At 39.3% G+C, this 18466-nt stretch overlaps 1 protein-coding gene across 1 annotated transcript in view; it reads right to left on the minus strand.

Annotated features, from left to right (window-relative positions):
- Positions 1-3581: 3581 nt before the first annotated feature.
- Positions 3582-18466, minus strand: part of WDR63 (WD repeat domain 63) — a 36029-nt gene continuing 21144 nt past the window's right edge. The window contains 9 exon segments of the mRNA XM_032217721.1: positions 3582-3737; positions 5436-5558; positions 6281-6372; positions 9732-9936; positions 10721-10793; positions 10795-10849; positions 13636-13696; positions 15335-15471; positions 18153-18240. Of these exon segments, the coding sequence (XP_032073612.1) occupies positions 3582-3737; positions 5436-5558; positions 6281-6372; positions 9732-9936; positions 10721-10793; positions 10795-10849; positions 13636-13696; positions 15335-15471; positions 18153-18240 (990 nt within the window).

The raw sequence follows: 18466 nt of genomic DNA on the forward strand, positions 1-18466 counted from the left end.
TTGGAAATATAGAAGCGTAACTTTGTACGCCATTACAGGTAGTGCTTGACTTATGACCACAATTGGGAATGGAATTTTGGTTGCTGTCATTCAGCAAGTCGTCACATGACCACATTAGTCATTTTACTATAGTGGTTATAACAAATCACTGTGGTCATTAAGTGAATCCTGGGTTGTTAAGTCAATCACGTAGCCATACACGCAAGCCAGTTGCCAATTGGCTAAATGGTGATCACATAATGGGGTAGGAAGGCTAGTGTGATGGTTGCAATTGCGAGGATGGATCATAAGTCATTCTTTCCAAGGCCTTTGTAATTTTGAGCCATCATTAAATTAATGGTCATAAGTTGAGTGCCTTACTGTGTATTTTGTTCAGTTTTTTTCTCAAATAGGGAATTTTCCCTTCTCCTATGCTAATGGGAAGCTCCTCATTTTTCATAGTTGTGCTGCTTCTTTATTTTGTGATAAAGAACCACTTATTATATACTTTAAACCTGTTCCCCCTAATACATTTCTACACCTTTATCAATTCTAGGGAGACCCCCAAAGAGTTTGCCTCTTTTTCAAAGGTTAATATGGATGAAGAAAGTGCCTGTTAAAGTAAATGTGTTTCAAATGGCCTGAAACATTTTGAAGGTCTTCATTCCAATTGGTCTAGCTTCTTTAATCCCAAGAATGTCCTTAAGTGCTAAGACGATCAATGTATTGTTTATCTTGTCAGGTTTCTTACATGAATATTGGCAGCTTTTCCAGTTTGTTGTGGGAAGGGTAAATTTAATAAATCCTGACTGGATTGGTCTGCAGAGTTTTGATATTCACTGTGAACCAAAGTTAATATAAGCCTGATGAAAATTTAAGTTCTGTCTTCAGTCAGGCAATAAGACCTAAGCAGCAATAAATTATAACCAGGTGCCTCTTAGAAAAAGAGAGAGCAATGGAGTAGGAGTACGTCTTAAATGGCATTCCTTTAAAAAATGCAAGTTAGCAAACAGGGGAAGCCATTATCTTTTAAAGAGTGTTATGAACACTATTTGCTTTGCATTAACCTTCATCAACTGATGTCTTCAGTTGTTTGGGACTCACAACTTTCTCAATTCATCTAGGAATTCTGGGAATTACAGTCTTAAAATAGCTGGAGGGTAAGGAAAGGGTACCCTATATCATAGGTCTGGTTTCCCCCCTGTTTCTTTATATTATCAGTTCTCTCTCTCTCTTTTTGATCTGGTACAAGTGCTATTTAATTTGTTCCTTGATATTGACTATTATAATTATTTTAGCTATTTATTGACAATAGGATGACTGAATTTGGTATATGATTTTTGCCACATTTACCTTAAAGAAATATTTCAGCATTTTATACAGTCTGGTTAATTTATTATGATGAGGATTATTAGAGTGGCGGTACACAACTACAGTCATTTCAATATAGTGATACAGTTTAAAAACATATATTTTAACCTGAAGCATTTATTGATAAGCTGACATATTTTTTAAAGCATATGTACAGGAAGTGAATTATTTTTGAACTATGTTAATTCTGAATAAAACCCAAAACTGAAAATAACTTAAGTATTTTGTATTTTTGTAAAATGTTATTATTTTTCAGAATACATTTTAACTCGTGTGAAAAGAATTTATATTTCTAGGATTGTTAGTCTGCTTTGCTATGAAATGGGAAGAACACAGACTTAATCTAATATATCATCTAGGGTGATGATATGAAGGCATTTCACAGTTGATAAGAGCAGATGGCCCTTTTATCAGATCAAAGTCCATCTTGTCCAGAATCCTGTGAAGAAGAATGAATGGAGTGGAATGGAATAGAATCACCATAGGTAGTATTCAGCCGGTTTGGACTGGTTAGCCCGAATCAGTAGTAGAAATTGTGGGTGGGATGTCCTATTTAGGCATGTTTTCAAGCTGTGTGCATGCGTTCAAGCCGTGTGTGAGATCAAAACGTATGTGTGTAAGGCCGAGCACATGCGTGGACGTGCATGCTCACATTTATGAACCAGTAGGGAAAGTAAGTACTACCCCTGGGAATCACTACTTCCACTCAAGAGTAGATGTCATTTTGCATACTCCACTTGTTGCAGTCCTTGGTGTTAAATCAGTGTACCTGATGGCCTGAACAACATTGGCAAGTCTACTTTAAATTATTCCACTATTACTTAACATTTTTTAAACAGGATGCTCTTGATTACATTTTGACCTCTAATGTTAGAAACCAGGATGTAATAGCTGGTTTCTTTTTTATATTCAGTGATCTGTAACTTTTTAAAAAATGCCCTGGATAATAGTCACTAACAAACATATGAAAGGGATGCGGTGGCTCAGTGGCTAAGATGCTGAGCTTGTCAATCCAAAAGGTTGGCAGTTCAGCGGTTCAAATAACTAGTGCCGTGAAATGGAGTGAGCTCCCATTACTTGTCCCAGCTTCTGCCAACCTAGCAGTTTGAAAGCATGTAAAAATGCAAGTAGAAAAATAGGAACCATCTTTGGTGGGAAGGTAACTGTGTTCTGTGCGCCTTCAGGGTTTAGTCATGCTGGCCATATGACAACGGAGACGTCTTCAGACAACACTAGCTCTTTGGTTTGGAAACAAGGATGAGCACCGTCCCCTAGAGTCGGGAACGACTCGCACATATGTGCGAGGGGAATCTTCACCTTTACCTTAGCAAGCATATTAATGCAGCATCCCAATTCCCCTGCTGAATGGCGATTGGGACATGACTTTATGCATTTAACTTACCCAACAAAACAAATGTATCACTTTTAAAATTTTCTGTCCCCATGTGCAAATGTGCAGCGTCCAAGAGTGTAATAAATAATTCAGTCTATCATTCATTCATGCGTTGTGTAGCAACTGCATTAGAAGAAAGAAATGCAGTACATTGATGCTTTCAAAACAAAACTGGCTCCATTTTTTTCTCCTGCAGTAGCCCCACTGAAATATTGTCCAGTATTTTACCTACTGCTACACTTTCAAACATGAAAAATATAATATGAGCGTGACTATGTGCGAACTCAGAATGTTGACCTGGGTGAAAGGTGAGACCTGCATGTAAGTTGATAAAACAGAATGGACCCTTGAGTTGTATAAAGAGATTCTTGGTCATCCAGATCATGGTTGTCCCGAAGGTGCTTTTTCAAAACTTTTTTATTTATTTTTTTGAAGACATTTCACTTGTCATCCAAGAAGTTTCTTCAGCTCTGAGCTAGTTGCCTCTTGTAAAAACACCTTTGGGGCACCCTTGAATTGGCTTTATTTTTCGTTTTCTTTTTAACACCACAGGTTCCACAATGCCATATTTTACAAATAAATAGGTGTTTATTAAATCTGCATTATGACACTACAGCAAATTAACAATAAATATTGCTTAGGTATGCATTTATTATACATAATATAGGGATAGGGAAGAACAGCACATACATGCTTGTCTGCTATCCTTGGCCATTCTCACTGGCAAAGGCACAATTAGCAGTGAAATAAAAATAGCTGGGTGTCTGTTTCATTAACGACTTGCAATATAAATTATATATGTTGGGAGTCGCAGCTATTCTGAACTTGCTCATTATTGTTAAGTCAACAAGTTTCTCGAGGGGCTAAATCTATCTAGTCCCTTGATTAATCCAAGTCGAACCAATATGGCTTTCTCCAAATCCAAAAATTCTATATAATTTTGATTGGCTTGTTCTTCCATTAACTCTCTTGATCGCTGACCACCAGCCATTTTCTGCAAAGAGAAAAAGAAGAATGAAGAAGGAGGGGGGAAGAAATGATGTTACCCTACAAAACAGGCGTTTTCCCCTACTCCCACCAGATTCTATCTTTACATTCCTGAGACGATACCTATTTTCAAAATAGCCAGCAATATCGTCTGATAAATGTTATTTTTGAAGTAACTTAGTACTCAAGAGTAGTCTATGGGACTGGGTGGCTATAATAAATTTAAATTAATAGTAATACTGTGTTTCCTCCAAAATAAGAGGTCTTATTTTCTTTTGACCCCCGAAATATGCACTTGGCCTTATCTTCAGGAAGGTCTTATTATTTTTGATGTGCAGGAGGCGGCGAGCGTGGTCACCTCATGGCTGCTGCTGTGTTGCAATATTTTTGGGGAGGGTTTATTTTAGCGCATGCGCTCAGGAGTCCAATTGAGCTTATTATCCAGGGAGGTCTTATTTTCAGGGAAACAGGGTAATATTTTAGGACAGCCTTCCCAGCTTGAGGTCCTCAGAAGTGTTGGGAATACAACTTCCAGAATTCCTAAGCAGCATGGTTATGGGATAGGTATCTTGAGATCATACCGGTAGTTCCAGTTTGGCTGGAGAGCATTGTGCAGGTAGTCCTCGACTTACAACCAGTTGCAACTGCACTGAAAATAGTAACTTAGAACTGATCCTCACACTTACAACTATTACAACATCCCCCTCAGTCATCCAATCAAAATTTAGGCATTGGCAACTGGCATGTATTTATCCCAGTTGCAACATCCCAGGGTCGGATCCTCACCATTTGTGAGAGGTCAGGAGGGGCGTGCATAATCGTACAAGCATGCCTGGCATCCCTGTCCTACTATCCTCATTTGTTTGTACCCATTTCCTATGTTCTTATTCATGTTTATTCTTATTCCTGTTATCTTGTACATGAGCGACAAACTAAGTAAATAAATTTGTGACCTTCCCAGCTGACTTCTGACAAGCAAAGTTATTCACTTCACAACCGCAATAATTCTCTTAACAGTGGACAAAAAAAGGGTGTAATATCAGGCACAATTCATGTAATTATCATTTAATTATGGGTCAGCAATGAAAATTCTGGTGTTGATTGTGGTTGTAAGTCAAGGACTACCTGTACAATATGATAGAGACAATTATAGGAGCAAAATAAGAAAAGAAAGCAGACTAGAGACGGCACCACTTTTGGATTTTCTGCTTTCAGAAATTCAAAATAAAGTATGGATTGATTGCAATTAGCCCAAACCATCATTTAGTTTTGGATTTACTAAGATATACTAGTATTGTAGCTATTTAAAAATATATATATAGAAAATTCCTGTTGCTGAAGAAAGTTAAAATAAAGTAAAAACTTGCATTTTATCCTCCCCCACTTCTCCCATAATTGCTTTCCATAGATTGCAAGTCTAAGAGTAAGGAATGTTTGTATTGGTTTGTAAACTATCTGAGAATGTTTTGGCTGCAGAGAAGAATAGAAAACCTTGTAAAAATAATGATTAATAAAGGATTAGGCGCAATGAAAATTGTTACAGAAAACATGGGTCCTAAGGATATTCAATTGGCCACAATCCCCTACACCAAAAACCCACTTATTTTAATTGTACTTTTTCATAATTCACTTGCCAAAGAAATTTGTAAATTAAATAATATTCGTAACAGCCTTATCTTAGTTTTTCAGTCTCTTAAGATCTTACCGTTCTCTTCATCATCTTTTCATACTCAAGGGCCACCCTTTCTTCATTTCTGAATTCCTGCCGCTGCTCAAAATACTCCAGATGTTTGACTTCTCGCTCAAAGTAATGAAGAACACTGGAACGCTGCCATTTCCAATGTATGTTTAATTATGATGAGCATGGTTTGTCCATTCATAAAAAACATGCTTATCTTTATACAAGAACTGAAGAAACCTGAATACTATCTGGCCTGCATTTCACAGTGGAAGAATAGGATATAAATGTGAGAAATAAAAATCAATGAACATTTTTTGTTAGACTTGGAGAATAGGCAAACCAGTGCCATCCAGATGTTTTCAACAACAATCTTGCCAGTAAACTTGTTAAAGGATGCTTAAATCCAGAATATCTGCAGAGTACTAATTGCCAAATCCAAGATGTGTAATCGTTCACCAGGATAGAAACTGGGAGATGGTGAGTTCTAATCCTGTGTTAGGCATGGAAGACAATGAAGTGACTTTGGGCCAATCACTGTCTCTCAGGCCACTCCACAGAGTTGCTATTTTGGAGAAAATGGGAAGAGGAAAGATTATTAGGTATGATTACTGCCTTGAGTTATTTATGAAAATAATAAAGGCAGGATATAAATAAAAATATTAAAATCTAGTCGCTGCAAATGTGATCATTTTACTGATCATTTGAAGCTCTCCAAATGCTGTTCAAGGAACTTTCTTACTGTATAGTTGACTGATACTATGGTTTATATGTAATGAAATTCCTCATCTTTTAAAGATGAAGATTTAAAATAGAAATTCTCTATTTTGTAACTTTTAATACCACCAAAATGTATGAAATGAGTTACAAACCTCATTGCTGGAAGGGTGAATTAAAGACCACGAAATTTCTAAAATATGCAAGGTGCCAAAATCATCAGCCACTGCTAGGAAGTGTTGCTTTGCTGTAGGAGAAGACAGAAAATATTATTGCGGGTGAAAACATACAACTTCTAACCATTGGTAGAACCATTTGCTTTCATTATCGATGTTGGTGAATAGGTGAGAAATGCTCGTTTCCCAAACACATTCTTCCACTTGTTCCCCAAGCAAATGGTACTAAAACCTGTTAGATTGATATAACCTGCTAAAATATATTGGTTCATGACTTTGGAATAGATTTGGCAGATTTTTGCTCATAGTTAAAACTCTTACACAAAATTCCAATAATAAGTCAATCTGATTTATACTCTATAGTAATGTTTCTCAACCTTGGAAACTTTAAGATGATTGGACTCCCAAGAGTTGAAGTCCACTCCTCTTAAAGTTCTCAAGGTCGAGAAACAGTGCTATAGAGCATTTAATTGAGAGCAAATATTTTAACATGAATACATAGCATATATAATGGTTGGGTCAGAAACCTAGGTTTTAATTGCTGGAAAATAGCAATAGCAATAGCAGGTAGACTTATATACCGCTTCATAGGGCTTTCAGCCCTCTCTAAGCGGTTTACAGAGTCAGCATATTGCCCCCAACAACAATCCGGGTCCTCATTTTACCCACCTCAGAAGGATGGAAGGCTGAGTCAACCTTGAGCCGGTGAGATTTGAACCGCCGAACTGCAGCTAGCAGTCAGCTGAAGTGGCCTGCAGTACTGCACCCTAACCACTGCGCAACCTAGGCTCAAAATGGCAGAGGCTAACTCACAGAATGAATTACAAGTAGAATTTCCATTGCTAAGTGATGCGGTCGTGAAGCTTGAAGTCCTGCAGCTGCATCGCTTAGCCATGGCAACCCTGGTACCCTCCCAACTCTGTTTTGTACCCTGCCTTTTTGAGGTAATAAGCAGCACCATAACGTGTGGTTCTAGCGGGGGTGGGCCGCTACAGGTTCGCCCGGATTCAGGAGAACCCGTAGCTAATGTTATGGCTGGTTCAGAGAAACTTCAAATCCCACCCCTGGCTGGCCATGCCCATCACACCTCGCCACTGCCACCCCACCACACTCCTCCCAGGAGTCTCCACACAGTCCGTTTTGGATGCGAGGTAAGTGCAGGGCCTGCGTGGAAGCTCAGGGAGAGGGGAAAATGGGCCTCCTGGAAGGCTTCTGGAGCCTGGGGAAGGCAAAAACTCCCCCCTTCCCGCTGTAGTTCAGGAGGCCGACTAGCCCATGCCCACCATGCCCACGCCCCCCCCCCAGCAACTGAGCAGAAAACCTGTTGCTGAAATTTTTGAAGCCCACCCCGGCTCTAGGGCTGCTTGCCATATTATTATTTATTTAAACTTTTATGCCGCCTATCTTCCCTGAAAGGTGGCTCTGGGAGGCTCTTGGGCTGTATAAAAAACAGCAGATGTCCCAGCCCACCAGTTACTACAGCACCAAGTCCAGCAGCAAAGGGTGAAGTTCCAGTCACAGCTCCCTTGCCACCCCACACTCCAAGGCCCATGCTTCCTCATATTTCCCCACCCCAGCTGACTGTCATCGTCTAAGTGTGTTTGACCTCAGAGGGAGATTCAACCTGGAAATAAAGAGGAATTGTTCCGACAGTGAGAATGATTAATCAGTGGAACAGTTTGCCTCCTGGAGTTGTAGATGCTCCATAACTGGAGGTTTTCAAGATAAAATTGGACAACCATTTGTCCAAGATGGTATAAGAACTGCTCACTTGGGCAAAGGATTGGACTAAAAGACTTCCAAGCTCCCTTCCAGCTCTATGATTGTATGATTCTATGATCTTGCTTACGGTGCTGATGAGGTGTGCCCAGCAAGGCAGCTGTAGCAGCACAAGGCCCCCTTCCCCAGATCCTGTGCAGGCATGCCACCTTGGGAGGAGAGCTTTGCCTGGCCAGCAGCAGCCCCGCAAAAGGCCACGCTGGGTATGCTTGGTTAGCAGCAGGAGCAAGAAGAGGGCAAAGGTCATCTGGGAGAGGTGGAGTGCAGGGCAGTGAGGGCTGCAGAGGGCAGGGGGGTCAAAAAGGCAGAGATGGAATGGGGAGATAGGCAGGTGGAGGAAGTTGAAGTGCCCCTGTGGCTTTAAGTGTGGTGGTGTGGGGGGCACCAACAGCCCAACATTTGATCATGTAACAACGGCGATACTGCAATGGTCATGACTTCAGGGACCAAGCCTATGCGACAGTCATTCAGCAGCACCATAATCTTGAACCTCATTGAGCAAATGAACATAACTCGAGGAATACCTGTATGCCTAACCTAAGAGCCAGTTTGGTCTAGTGATTAAGGCACCAGGCTAGAAAGCAGAAGATTGTGAGTTCAAATCCCATCTTAGCCAAGAAAGCTTTTGGGCCAGTCACTCTCTCTCGGCCCAACACACCACACAGGGTTGTTGTTGTTGTGGGGAAAACAGGAGGAGTAAGTTGAGTGGGATATGTTCGCTGCCTTGAGTTATTTGTAAAAATGATAAAGGTAGGTTAAAATCAAACAAAAAATACTAAGCCAGAAGGATGAATGATTAACAAATGTAATGAGTCTTACCATCTATCTCTATGACTGACTAGTTAAATGTCCTATGTTTATAAATTAATATTTTAATATTTAGTTTTTGTTCCAGTCAAATGGCACCAACATCCCAGATTTTATAGATTTAACTATGGAATTTGGAGTTGGGAATTGAAGTCTACACATTTTAAAGTTTCCAGGATTGAGGAATATTGGGCAAGGACATATTTGCTATTAAGTCGGCCTTATGGTTTATTATGACATACTGTATAAATTAGTCTGTGACTATGTGATATTTTTGCATTCCACATCATAGTTATACTGTGACGGAGATCCAGTGTCTTTTTTTTTAAATGAAGGGTCACTTGGATAGAGTGAAAGCTAATGTTAAATCAGCTTTATTCATTTTTCCAAATTTTTTCTGCCTCTTGCCTCCTGCCTGTTCTCTTCATAGGATTCAAGATAGCATTTCTGCTAGTAAAACTGTAGCTTCTGAAGCACCATTGTTCAATCATCTTATCAAGTTTTTATTACATGCATTTGTGTGTAATATACAGCTTTTCTCTAAGTTTAATTTATAAGACTCACATCTGGACTTGTTCTCTATTTCTATAACTACTACTATTGTTATTTTGCCCAAATTAGTCATCTCCTTGCTTCCTTCCTTGCTTCCTTCCTTTTCTTAGCAGCTCAATCTACCTTATAATCATCTAAGGATTTGATATTTTCGGGGGGGGGGGGTTTCCAATATTGTCTTGCTACTTGGCAGCATCTCTTTATTCCCATGCTGCTAATTGCTAAGAAAGACCCATTGCAAAATTATATTTTATGCAAAGAAATACAATTATAGCAAACTGCACTGACGTACAAGAATACATCCAAGGCTTAATAGAAGTAATATGTGCAATGCTGATATTTTGGGTCTGAGATGCTTCATGGGTTTTCTCCAGTAGGTCCCAAATGTCAACATTTCCATCTTCTCTCCCAATAAAGAAAACTCCAGGTCTTGATAAAGACCAATGTCCAACGGTATATCTCTTTGCTGCACAGTTTGACTTAAGGAGTGGTCCACCCTGAATTAAAAACAAAAGAAACAATTCTTAATATTTTCTTAACTATTTGCCATTGTGGCTCTCAAAAATCTTACACTGTACAAAGACAGAATTCCATATACTTCTACAGTTTTGCTCATCTAATTATAGCAATAGCAATAGCAGTTAGACTTATATACCGCTTCATGGGGCTTTCAGCCCTCTCTAAGCGGTTTACAGAGTCAGCATATTGCCCCCAACAACAATCCGGGTCCTCATTTCACCCACCTCGGAAGGATGGAAGGCTGAGTCAACCTTGAGCCGGTGAGATTTGAACCGCCGAACTGCAGATAGCAGTCAGCTGAAGTGGCCTGCAGTACTGCACTCTAACCACTGTGCCACCTCGGCTCTCTTAAGTTCTATAAATTTTTATTTATTTTGATGACAACAAGTTTCTAAAAATTAATTTATTGAGAAAGGCAAAATTTGCCCGAAACCACTCTTAAAACCAAAGCTGCTTGCTTCTACATAATACACACACTACACATACACAAACACACACAATACATATGAAAATTAAGCCTTGGCAAGAAGCAATATCTGTTGTTTTTAGATTTAAAATCTCAATGGATTTCATTACCAGCAATTCTGCCACCTCCTCTGTAAGGATTGTACTATAGTGAAAAGTTTAAGTAAGTTTTTAAGGTGCAGAGCTACTCCTAAGTTCAAAGGAGGCTGCAACATGTTTGTGAACCTCTGAGTTGCCCTCTTTTTAATTTTTGATCTGCAACGTCTTTTTAAGAGATTTCTGATTCCAAAATCTTACCGTAACACCTTCTTTCCATATTGCAAAATTCCAGCCTCCGATTGTGAGAATGATATCTTTGAAAATGGTGATCTTGCACAGTGTGAACAAGCCCATCATGGGTACTGTGTATGTTAGATGGTTTCTGACCTGAAACAGGAGTGGGGGAAAGGTAAGCTTTACGAATACAAACTTTTACCATTTGTATTTACTTGTTACATCTGTTTTTCTCTCACAGGTTGGGCTAAGAAACTGGCCCAGATTTACTCAATGAGTCTCCTGGATGAGGGTGAATGTTAATAATCCTTACCTTCTTATTCCTAATCCAGTCCTTTAAAGCTGGCGTTATACTCTGATTCACTCAATTTATCCTCCTAGTTCACATGGCTGTTGTCAATGTTCAACATAGTTGAGGCACCAATAGAAGGGAATAGTTATCCTTCAGATCTTGCAGATGTTTCATTATCTAACCATTTAATGCTGCTAGTACTGACAATGTTGGGTAATTGTGTAATGAAACATCTGCAAGAAAACAACCAAGTTCAGAGAGCACCATGGAACCTATAATTAAGTAATTTCCCATCAGGGGAGATCAGGATGAGGTTGTTCTTATCCAAATTAGCCTCTAGTACCATTACACTTATTTTAATTGATGATTAAGTATTGCAAAAATGGATTGTCGATTCATTCTACTCTAGACTCCTTAGGACTATAGCAAAAGACATTGATTATGCAGTGGTCTTTTAAAAAGATACTATACTGAATGTTCTTTGTTCTACTGCTTTTCGCTCCTTCCATGGGATCCATGGTGATTTGAAAACTGTTTAATTGTCAGCCTTCACAAATCTGTTCTCTCAGACTGTTTGAATTTCAAATCTAGGCTGACTGTGATATCATGTGAATTGAAATCCATAACTTCTAAAACACAGCAGGCTGGGAGAAGCTGCTATTAGAAGTATTTAGTGATTCTATCTTTCTATATCACCAGTTGACTTTATTCTATCATCATCTTCTATCTATCTATCATCTGTCTGTCTGTCTGTCATCCATACAGTATCTATTGTTGTCCATCTGTCTGTCTGTCTGTCTATCATCTATCTATCTATCTATCTATCTATCTATCTATCTATCTATCTATCTATCTATCTACTATCTATCTATCTATCTATCTATCTATCTATCATCTATCTATCTATCTATCTATCTATCTATCTATCTATCTATCTATCTATCTATCTATCTATCTATCTCTATTCCATCTATAGCTATCCTATCATTTCTTGTGAACCCATCTGGATAAAACCAGAGAAGGAACAAAATAAGATGAGCTAAATCTATTTTATTCTAAGGCTTCAGTAATAGTCTGAAATACAGACGTCTTACCGCCACTTTTAACGGCTGATGCAGTTATGTTAGTGTAGATTTTCCTAAGTTTCATTATCTGACTATTAAGCCACTGGGGGTTCCTGCCTCTCTGTCTGATCGTTACTTAGACAGCACCTCTTTCCCCTTTTCCCCCTAGAGCATTCCCATATTCCATTATAATAACCTATCTATGGTTCTGGGCACTCACAAGTATAAAAAGAGATGGAAAGTTCATAAATAGGTCTTATGACCAACATTCCTCCCACACTTTCTCCAGCATGGTTTCAACTTTCCTGGCTTGGAAGAAAAACCCGGTCTTTAATAACTTTAATTTCACTGGGAGCCCCAGTTTGCTGTAGTGGTTAAGGAACCAGCCTAGAAACCATACAATTATGAGTTCCCAATCTTACAGCCTGCTGAGTGATCTTGGGCCAGTCATTCACTCTCAACTCTAGAAGGTAATAAGGTAAAGGTAAAGGTTCCTCTTGTACATATGTGCTAGCTATTCACAACTCTAGGGGGCGGTGCTCCGTTTCAAAGCCGAAGAGCTAGCGTTGTCCGAAGACGGTCTCCATGGCCATGTGGCCGGCATGACTAAATGCTGAAGGTGCACAGAATGCTGTTACCTTCCCACCAAGGTGGTTCCTATTTTTCTACTTGCATCTTTACATGCTTTCGAACTGTTAGGTTGGCGGAAGCTGGGACAAGTAACGGGAGCGACGCTAGGGATTCAAACAACTGAACTTTCGGATCGACAAGCTCCGTGTCTTAGCCAATGAGCTACTGTGTCCCTTTTAGAAGGTAATGGCAACTACTAAAAAAACAACCCTTGCTGAGTAAACTGCAGGAGTAGTTCAGGACAATTGGGAAAAATTTAAAAAAAAAACTATCTTGAAGAGTTCCACCACTCAAAAAAGAATTTAATTGGGGGCTGCCATGAGAATCTCTGGAGAAAGATCATTCCATAAGGAAAGCCTGGCTTCTGGTCCCATTAGCTGACACAGCTATTCAGGGGACCTCAAAAGCCAGCTAGCCGACTGATCTCACTGAATATCATCTGATGGTAGAAACCACAGGACCAGTTCAGGGGTGGGTTTCAGGCGGTTCGTGGCGGTCCCCACGAACCGGTTGGTCAGCGAACCCGGAAGTAAGTAACTTCCGGGAACGGCTGAAGGATCCACCTGCCCGCCCGCATTTCTTACCCGGTTTTGACGAGTTCTGCGCTTCCACACATGCGCAGGACGCATACAGCGTCCTCCAGGAGCAGCTAGAGCATCGCACAGGCGCTAGTATGCAGACGCCGCCGGCCCCGTTCCAACCGAACCGGTTGGAACGGGGCGAGAAACCCACCCCTGGACCAGTTGTTCCTCAAATAACCAGACCCTAAGTCAATTACTAGAATATTCGGACAACTATTTTTTAAAAATATTAATTCAAAACAACAAGGTGATCCATGTTACAGGAATCCAACATATACGTTGTGCTTTACAACTTAGTTTTTTTTATTTTTTGAAAACTCACCTCTGGGTCCTACAGCCGTTTTTAGCAATATTGAGAAATTTAAGACATACTAAGCAATCTTCCTGAGTCACATCTCTTTCATCTTCCAGTCGAATAAAGTACTTCACCATCCTGTAAAATGCCACAAAAATGTAATTAGCAAGGGGAGCAGAAGTTCAGATGAAATATAAGTTACATAATTTGATCGCCTTTGAAGTTTACAAAACACTTGCCAAATGGAAAGTATTTTTCTTCATATCTTGACTTTAAATCTTTGCAGTCTAAAAACCACCATGATTTAGTACTGATATTTTTAAAATATGCTTTATAATACAACTCCTTTTTTAAAAGAATTTTTGGCAAGATACTTGTATTTATGGCCAAAACAACAAAGCCTTTAATCTATTCTATGGACTGTCTGAAAGCTCAGTTTTCTTAAATCTGATAAAAAGCTCTTTTCATCTTGGATACATCCTTACCAGCTATTTAATGTGCTCCATTATATTTCTGAAACATATTTTTAGAATAGTGAATTTTGCAATTGTTTGTTAAAATGGGAAGCAGCATGAGAAAAAATTAACAGGATGAAAACCTATTTTAGTTATTTACAGTACTGTATCTATTTTTCATGGTCATATGGAAGTCAATCACACTGTGTTCTGGGGGGAACATATGCAGGGGTTGATACAGTGAAATTTATAGCCAGAAATTAGTCAAAAGACTTCAAAAGGGATAGCTTTGAAAGAAGAGAGGACTGTCTTAGTCTTATGCTTTAAAAAAAAATAGACAACGGTCTTCTTTATTAATTCTTTGCATTGTGATAATGAAATGTAGATTCCGCATACAGCAAAAATTATATCATTTCACAGAATATGAAATATTTGATACTAGAATAAAGGCTTTTAAACGAATGCTGACAAAACATTTTGCACTACATTTCTTGCATGGTTAGTCTCTATTTTCATGCAGAGAACCTACTGATGGAATTCCAACTATCCAGTCTAGTCTACTAAATTAATAGTAGACCAATTACAATAGTCGAACTAAAGTAGATTAAAATTAAGTTTCCTATGAGACTGTCAGGCAGGCTAGCAAAGGTATTTCAGAAACAGAGAGAGAAACCATACTTGCTACAAAGACATATGTCTTGATAAATCAAAGTGGGGAATCTCCTGCCCACTCCCAAGAAAGGATCTGGCTGATCTAAAACAATATTGCCCCTGGTTTTTCATGTGAAATATGAGATCCAGTGTGACCAGAAGCTGATCTTTAGTGACCACTTATAAAAACCATTTCCACAAATTTCCAATTGTACAGTCCTAACCAGAAAAATCCAAATGTACCATCATTTTGTCTTCTTGCTTTCTTTGCTAATTTGTGTATTTGTTGATGCATCAATAAAATGCATATTCTAAATGGGAGTTTTATAAGCTCAATAATAACGTCACTTGCCTTAGATTTTCCAATAGCATTATAATGGCAGCAATTACTTTTATCCAGGGTGACTGTTTTGAGCAATGTTATTGAACACAACTCCTATTTATAGAAAACCCAGCCAAATAGAATCTAACCCTGTGCTGAATTCTAGCAATGGTAATCAAACCCATCTATGGACCTGTATAAATAGATTCACAATAACTCATTTTCCTAATGCTGCTGCTTTGTAATAGGAATTCATTGATCAGCTCACAACTATTCTGTCCAGCATTCTCCAATCCTCCCATCTTTCTGAAGATAAGCAATCAATTTTCATCCCAAAGAAAAACTTACTTCAGTTCCAACAAAAAAGCTGGTGTTTATATTTTCCAGCAGCTTAAGAGGTTTCATCATTGAGCCCTGAATCTCCGCATATGGAATTTTTTCTATGGATGCCTCTTTGCTTTGCTTGTTTGGGAGAGATGTTTTGTCTACCAAGAATTGGAATAAGATGACTGTGAGTAAAACTTACATAATGAATTATTTTTCTCATTCATCAAAGCAAGTTAGAGGACTGGGGGAAGAGAGGTGTTTTTAAAATGGCATAGGTGAATGGGAAACTGATTAACTTTCTTATTCAACTACAAAAATAGCTCTGCATAAACTGAGGGCTTACTAGCAGAATGTTTCCGGGAAGCTCATGGGTTCCTGGCCTGGCAGAGACAAAAATGAAGAAACTTCAATCTTCAGTTTAGAAGACTTATAAAATACTTTGCATTATGTATTTATTTATCAAATTTAGAGAGCTACCTATCTGAAGTGTGTGACTCTGGACTCGGGACGATTCTGAGTGTGGCACAATAATTAACCATTAGGTACAAAACTCTAGGAATATGGAAGGCAGGGCTTGATGTTGCAACGACACGACATGGAATCTTGGGGCTCCAGGATTGCTGTCGATATCTCTGTTCCTGGACGGTCCTAAACTGTTCTGAAGGAAGAGTGATAGAGAAGAGCATGTCCTGCTGATCTCAGGGGCATTGCAAAGCCCCTGATTGATCCAGGAGAAAGCTCTTTTGCCAGCTAAAGAGAAGCAGCCAAAATGGCTGCAGGAGGTTGGGACAAACCTCTAAAACAGAAGCAGTACAGGAGTGTGTCGAAATGTTGAGAAAAATTTTTATTAGAGAAGGGAATACCCAAAAGTCTTGGAATTTAAATAAAATTGAAGACAGAAGAAAATAAGTGGCGAATTAACCCTGGTTTAAGACTATCATGTTATCTTTTCTACCTTAACTTTGTTTATTTTTTATATGGATGGCTTTTTACAAATGCCTCTTACATTTAAAGGACTGGTCTCTTCTTTTCATTCTTCCTCTATACTTTTTCCATTTTTTGTATTCGTGGATAAAAGCTTCTTCTCTCGTAAGGCTTGGACAGAGTGTAATTTTAAACATTTTTTACCTCTCTCAGAACTTGGTTTTACAGAGAGAGGCAAAAACAGATGGGAAAAGAGGTAACACTGCCAGAGGTTTAGCAATATCTAAAGCTATAAGCTTTGCTTACTGAAAGGGTCAGTGGAAAACGTTTGTTTATACAGGTTCCTTTGAAGGAAAGAGAAAGCTTTGATTTGAAAAACTCCACTGAATTTGATTGAAACCAAAAAAGTCTTGGATGTTTGGCAGTGTTATAACCTGGAAAATGGCACATGTGAAGAAGAAAAGGCACTAACTTTGCAAAGAATTTCTTAGAAATTCAAAAGTTGTAATAAGTACAGAGAGAATTGAAAAGAGACTTGAAATTATACTGTGTTTCCCGAAAATACAACCTGTCCTGAAACTAAAGCCTTGCCACATTTTTCGTGTGGGCAAAAATATAAGCCCACCTGAAAATAAACCCCTGGACAACCTCCTCTATGGCCAGGAAGAGTACCGCTCATCGATAGTGGTATCCTGAAGGCACCAATCCGCAGCAGCCGGGGAGGGGGGGAAGGCACTCACATTGCTTGCCACCTTCGGGATACTGCTAGATTGGGGACTAGCGTTCTGCCTGGCCAGGGGGGGGAGTTGCCGGGCAGTGCTCCTTGCGAACTGGCTCCCGAGAGTTGGCACAGCCTCAGGAGTGAAGCCATGAGGTGACCAAGCTCACGAGCAACCGCTCGGCAAACCCCTCTCAGCTGGGCAGAGCGCCATTCACTGACCTAGGGGGTATCCCTAAGGCACCAAGCCATGTGGCGCTCTGCCTGCTCCCAGCTCCTGCGGCTTGGCATTAGGGAACCCCTAGGTCAGTGCATGGACGCTCTGCCTGGCTGGAGAGGGGGTGTTGGCGAGCGCTGTTCCGCCCACAGCAGGCATGCCTCTAGCTCAACATGGTCCAGCTCTCCCTGCAACCGTCACTGCTGCACACACTCCAAACATAAATCTTCTACGGTTCCAAACTCCAAACTCGGCTGTTATGATGCTCCTAGTCTAAGTCATTCACAGAGCTTTCCGAGATAGAGGACCAGATTAAGAGACTGCACAGTCCTGAGTGGATGGGGAAGTAGGGAATTGGTTCAGAGTTGCCATACTATAGCATCTTCCATGGTATATTTAGTAAATTAAATGCTTATAGCTTGAGTTTGGCAAGATTCTGTCCACTAGGTCTAAGCAAATAAAGGATTGAACTCGATTGGATCTTGATTATGAACTTTGGTTTTATTGAGCTTGTATCTAGTAGATAATATTAAGTACAATTTATATTCCTAGAGGGTTTTTTAAATAAAATTTTTATTATCAGACAAACACACACACACAACACATATAACATAAAAGCCTCTTCAACTACATATAGTGTGTCGATTGGTCCTCTATCTGGGAAAGCTCTGTGATGCCGAAAGTCTCCCCAACTCCTTTACAGGTACACTTTTCATCACACCTTATAATTATTGTTATTTATTAGGAAATGGAAGCATCCACAGAGGGACTCAAGGGTCAAATGATGAGTGTGGAATTGCACCGATGCAAACACAACCTTTGTGTCTTTTGTACCTCTGTCATGTTGCAGTAAATGTCTCTATTAGGAAGCCATATTAATCATTTGGGTAAGATTTTTCTCTTTCGCTATTCACTCTGCTACACTGTTACAAATTATGCTAATTGTTGATATATTTCCCCAAAACATAAAAATTGTTTACCTTGAATTTTGGTGTGATAGTGCTCTTCTCTGAAGCTAAATCTTATTGGACTATATTCAGCACTTGTATCTGCCTTGGGCAGACTGATCTGGTTTAGGATTTTAGAAAAGTTGTTTAACAAGATGCATAATGGAAAAAAACAGATATGCTCATTGAAAAACAATACCAAAAACCTATTTATGCTAACACAGTTATTTTAAAAACATAGTGTTTGGGTTACAAATATAGAATACAAACCAAACAATATTATTCTAAGATAATTTATGATTCCTAATTCATAATAATCATAGATACTATTACTTGATGGTGTAATT

Source organism: Thamnophis elegans, chromosome 5 (assembly GCF_009769535.1).
Source record: "Thamnophis elegans isolate rThaEle1 chromosome 5, rThaEle1.pri, whole genome shotgun sequence".
Lineage (NCBI taxonomy): Eukaryota > Metazoa > Chordata > Lepidosauria > Squamata > Colubridae > Thamnophis > Thamnophis elegans.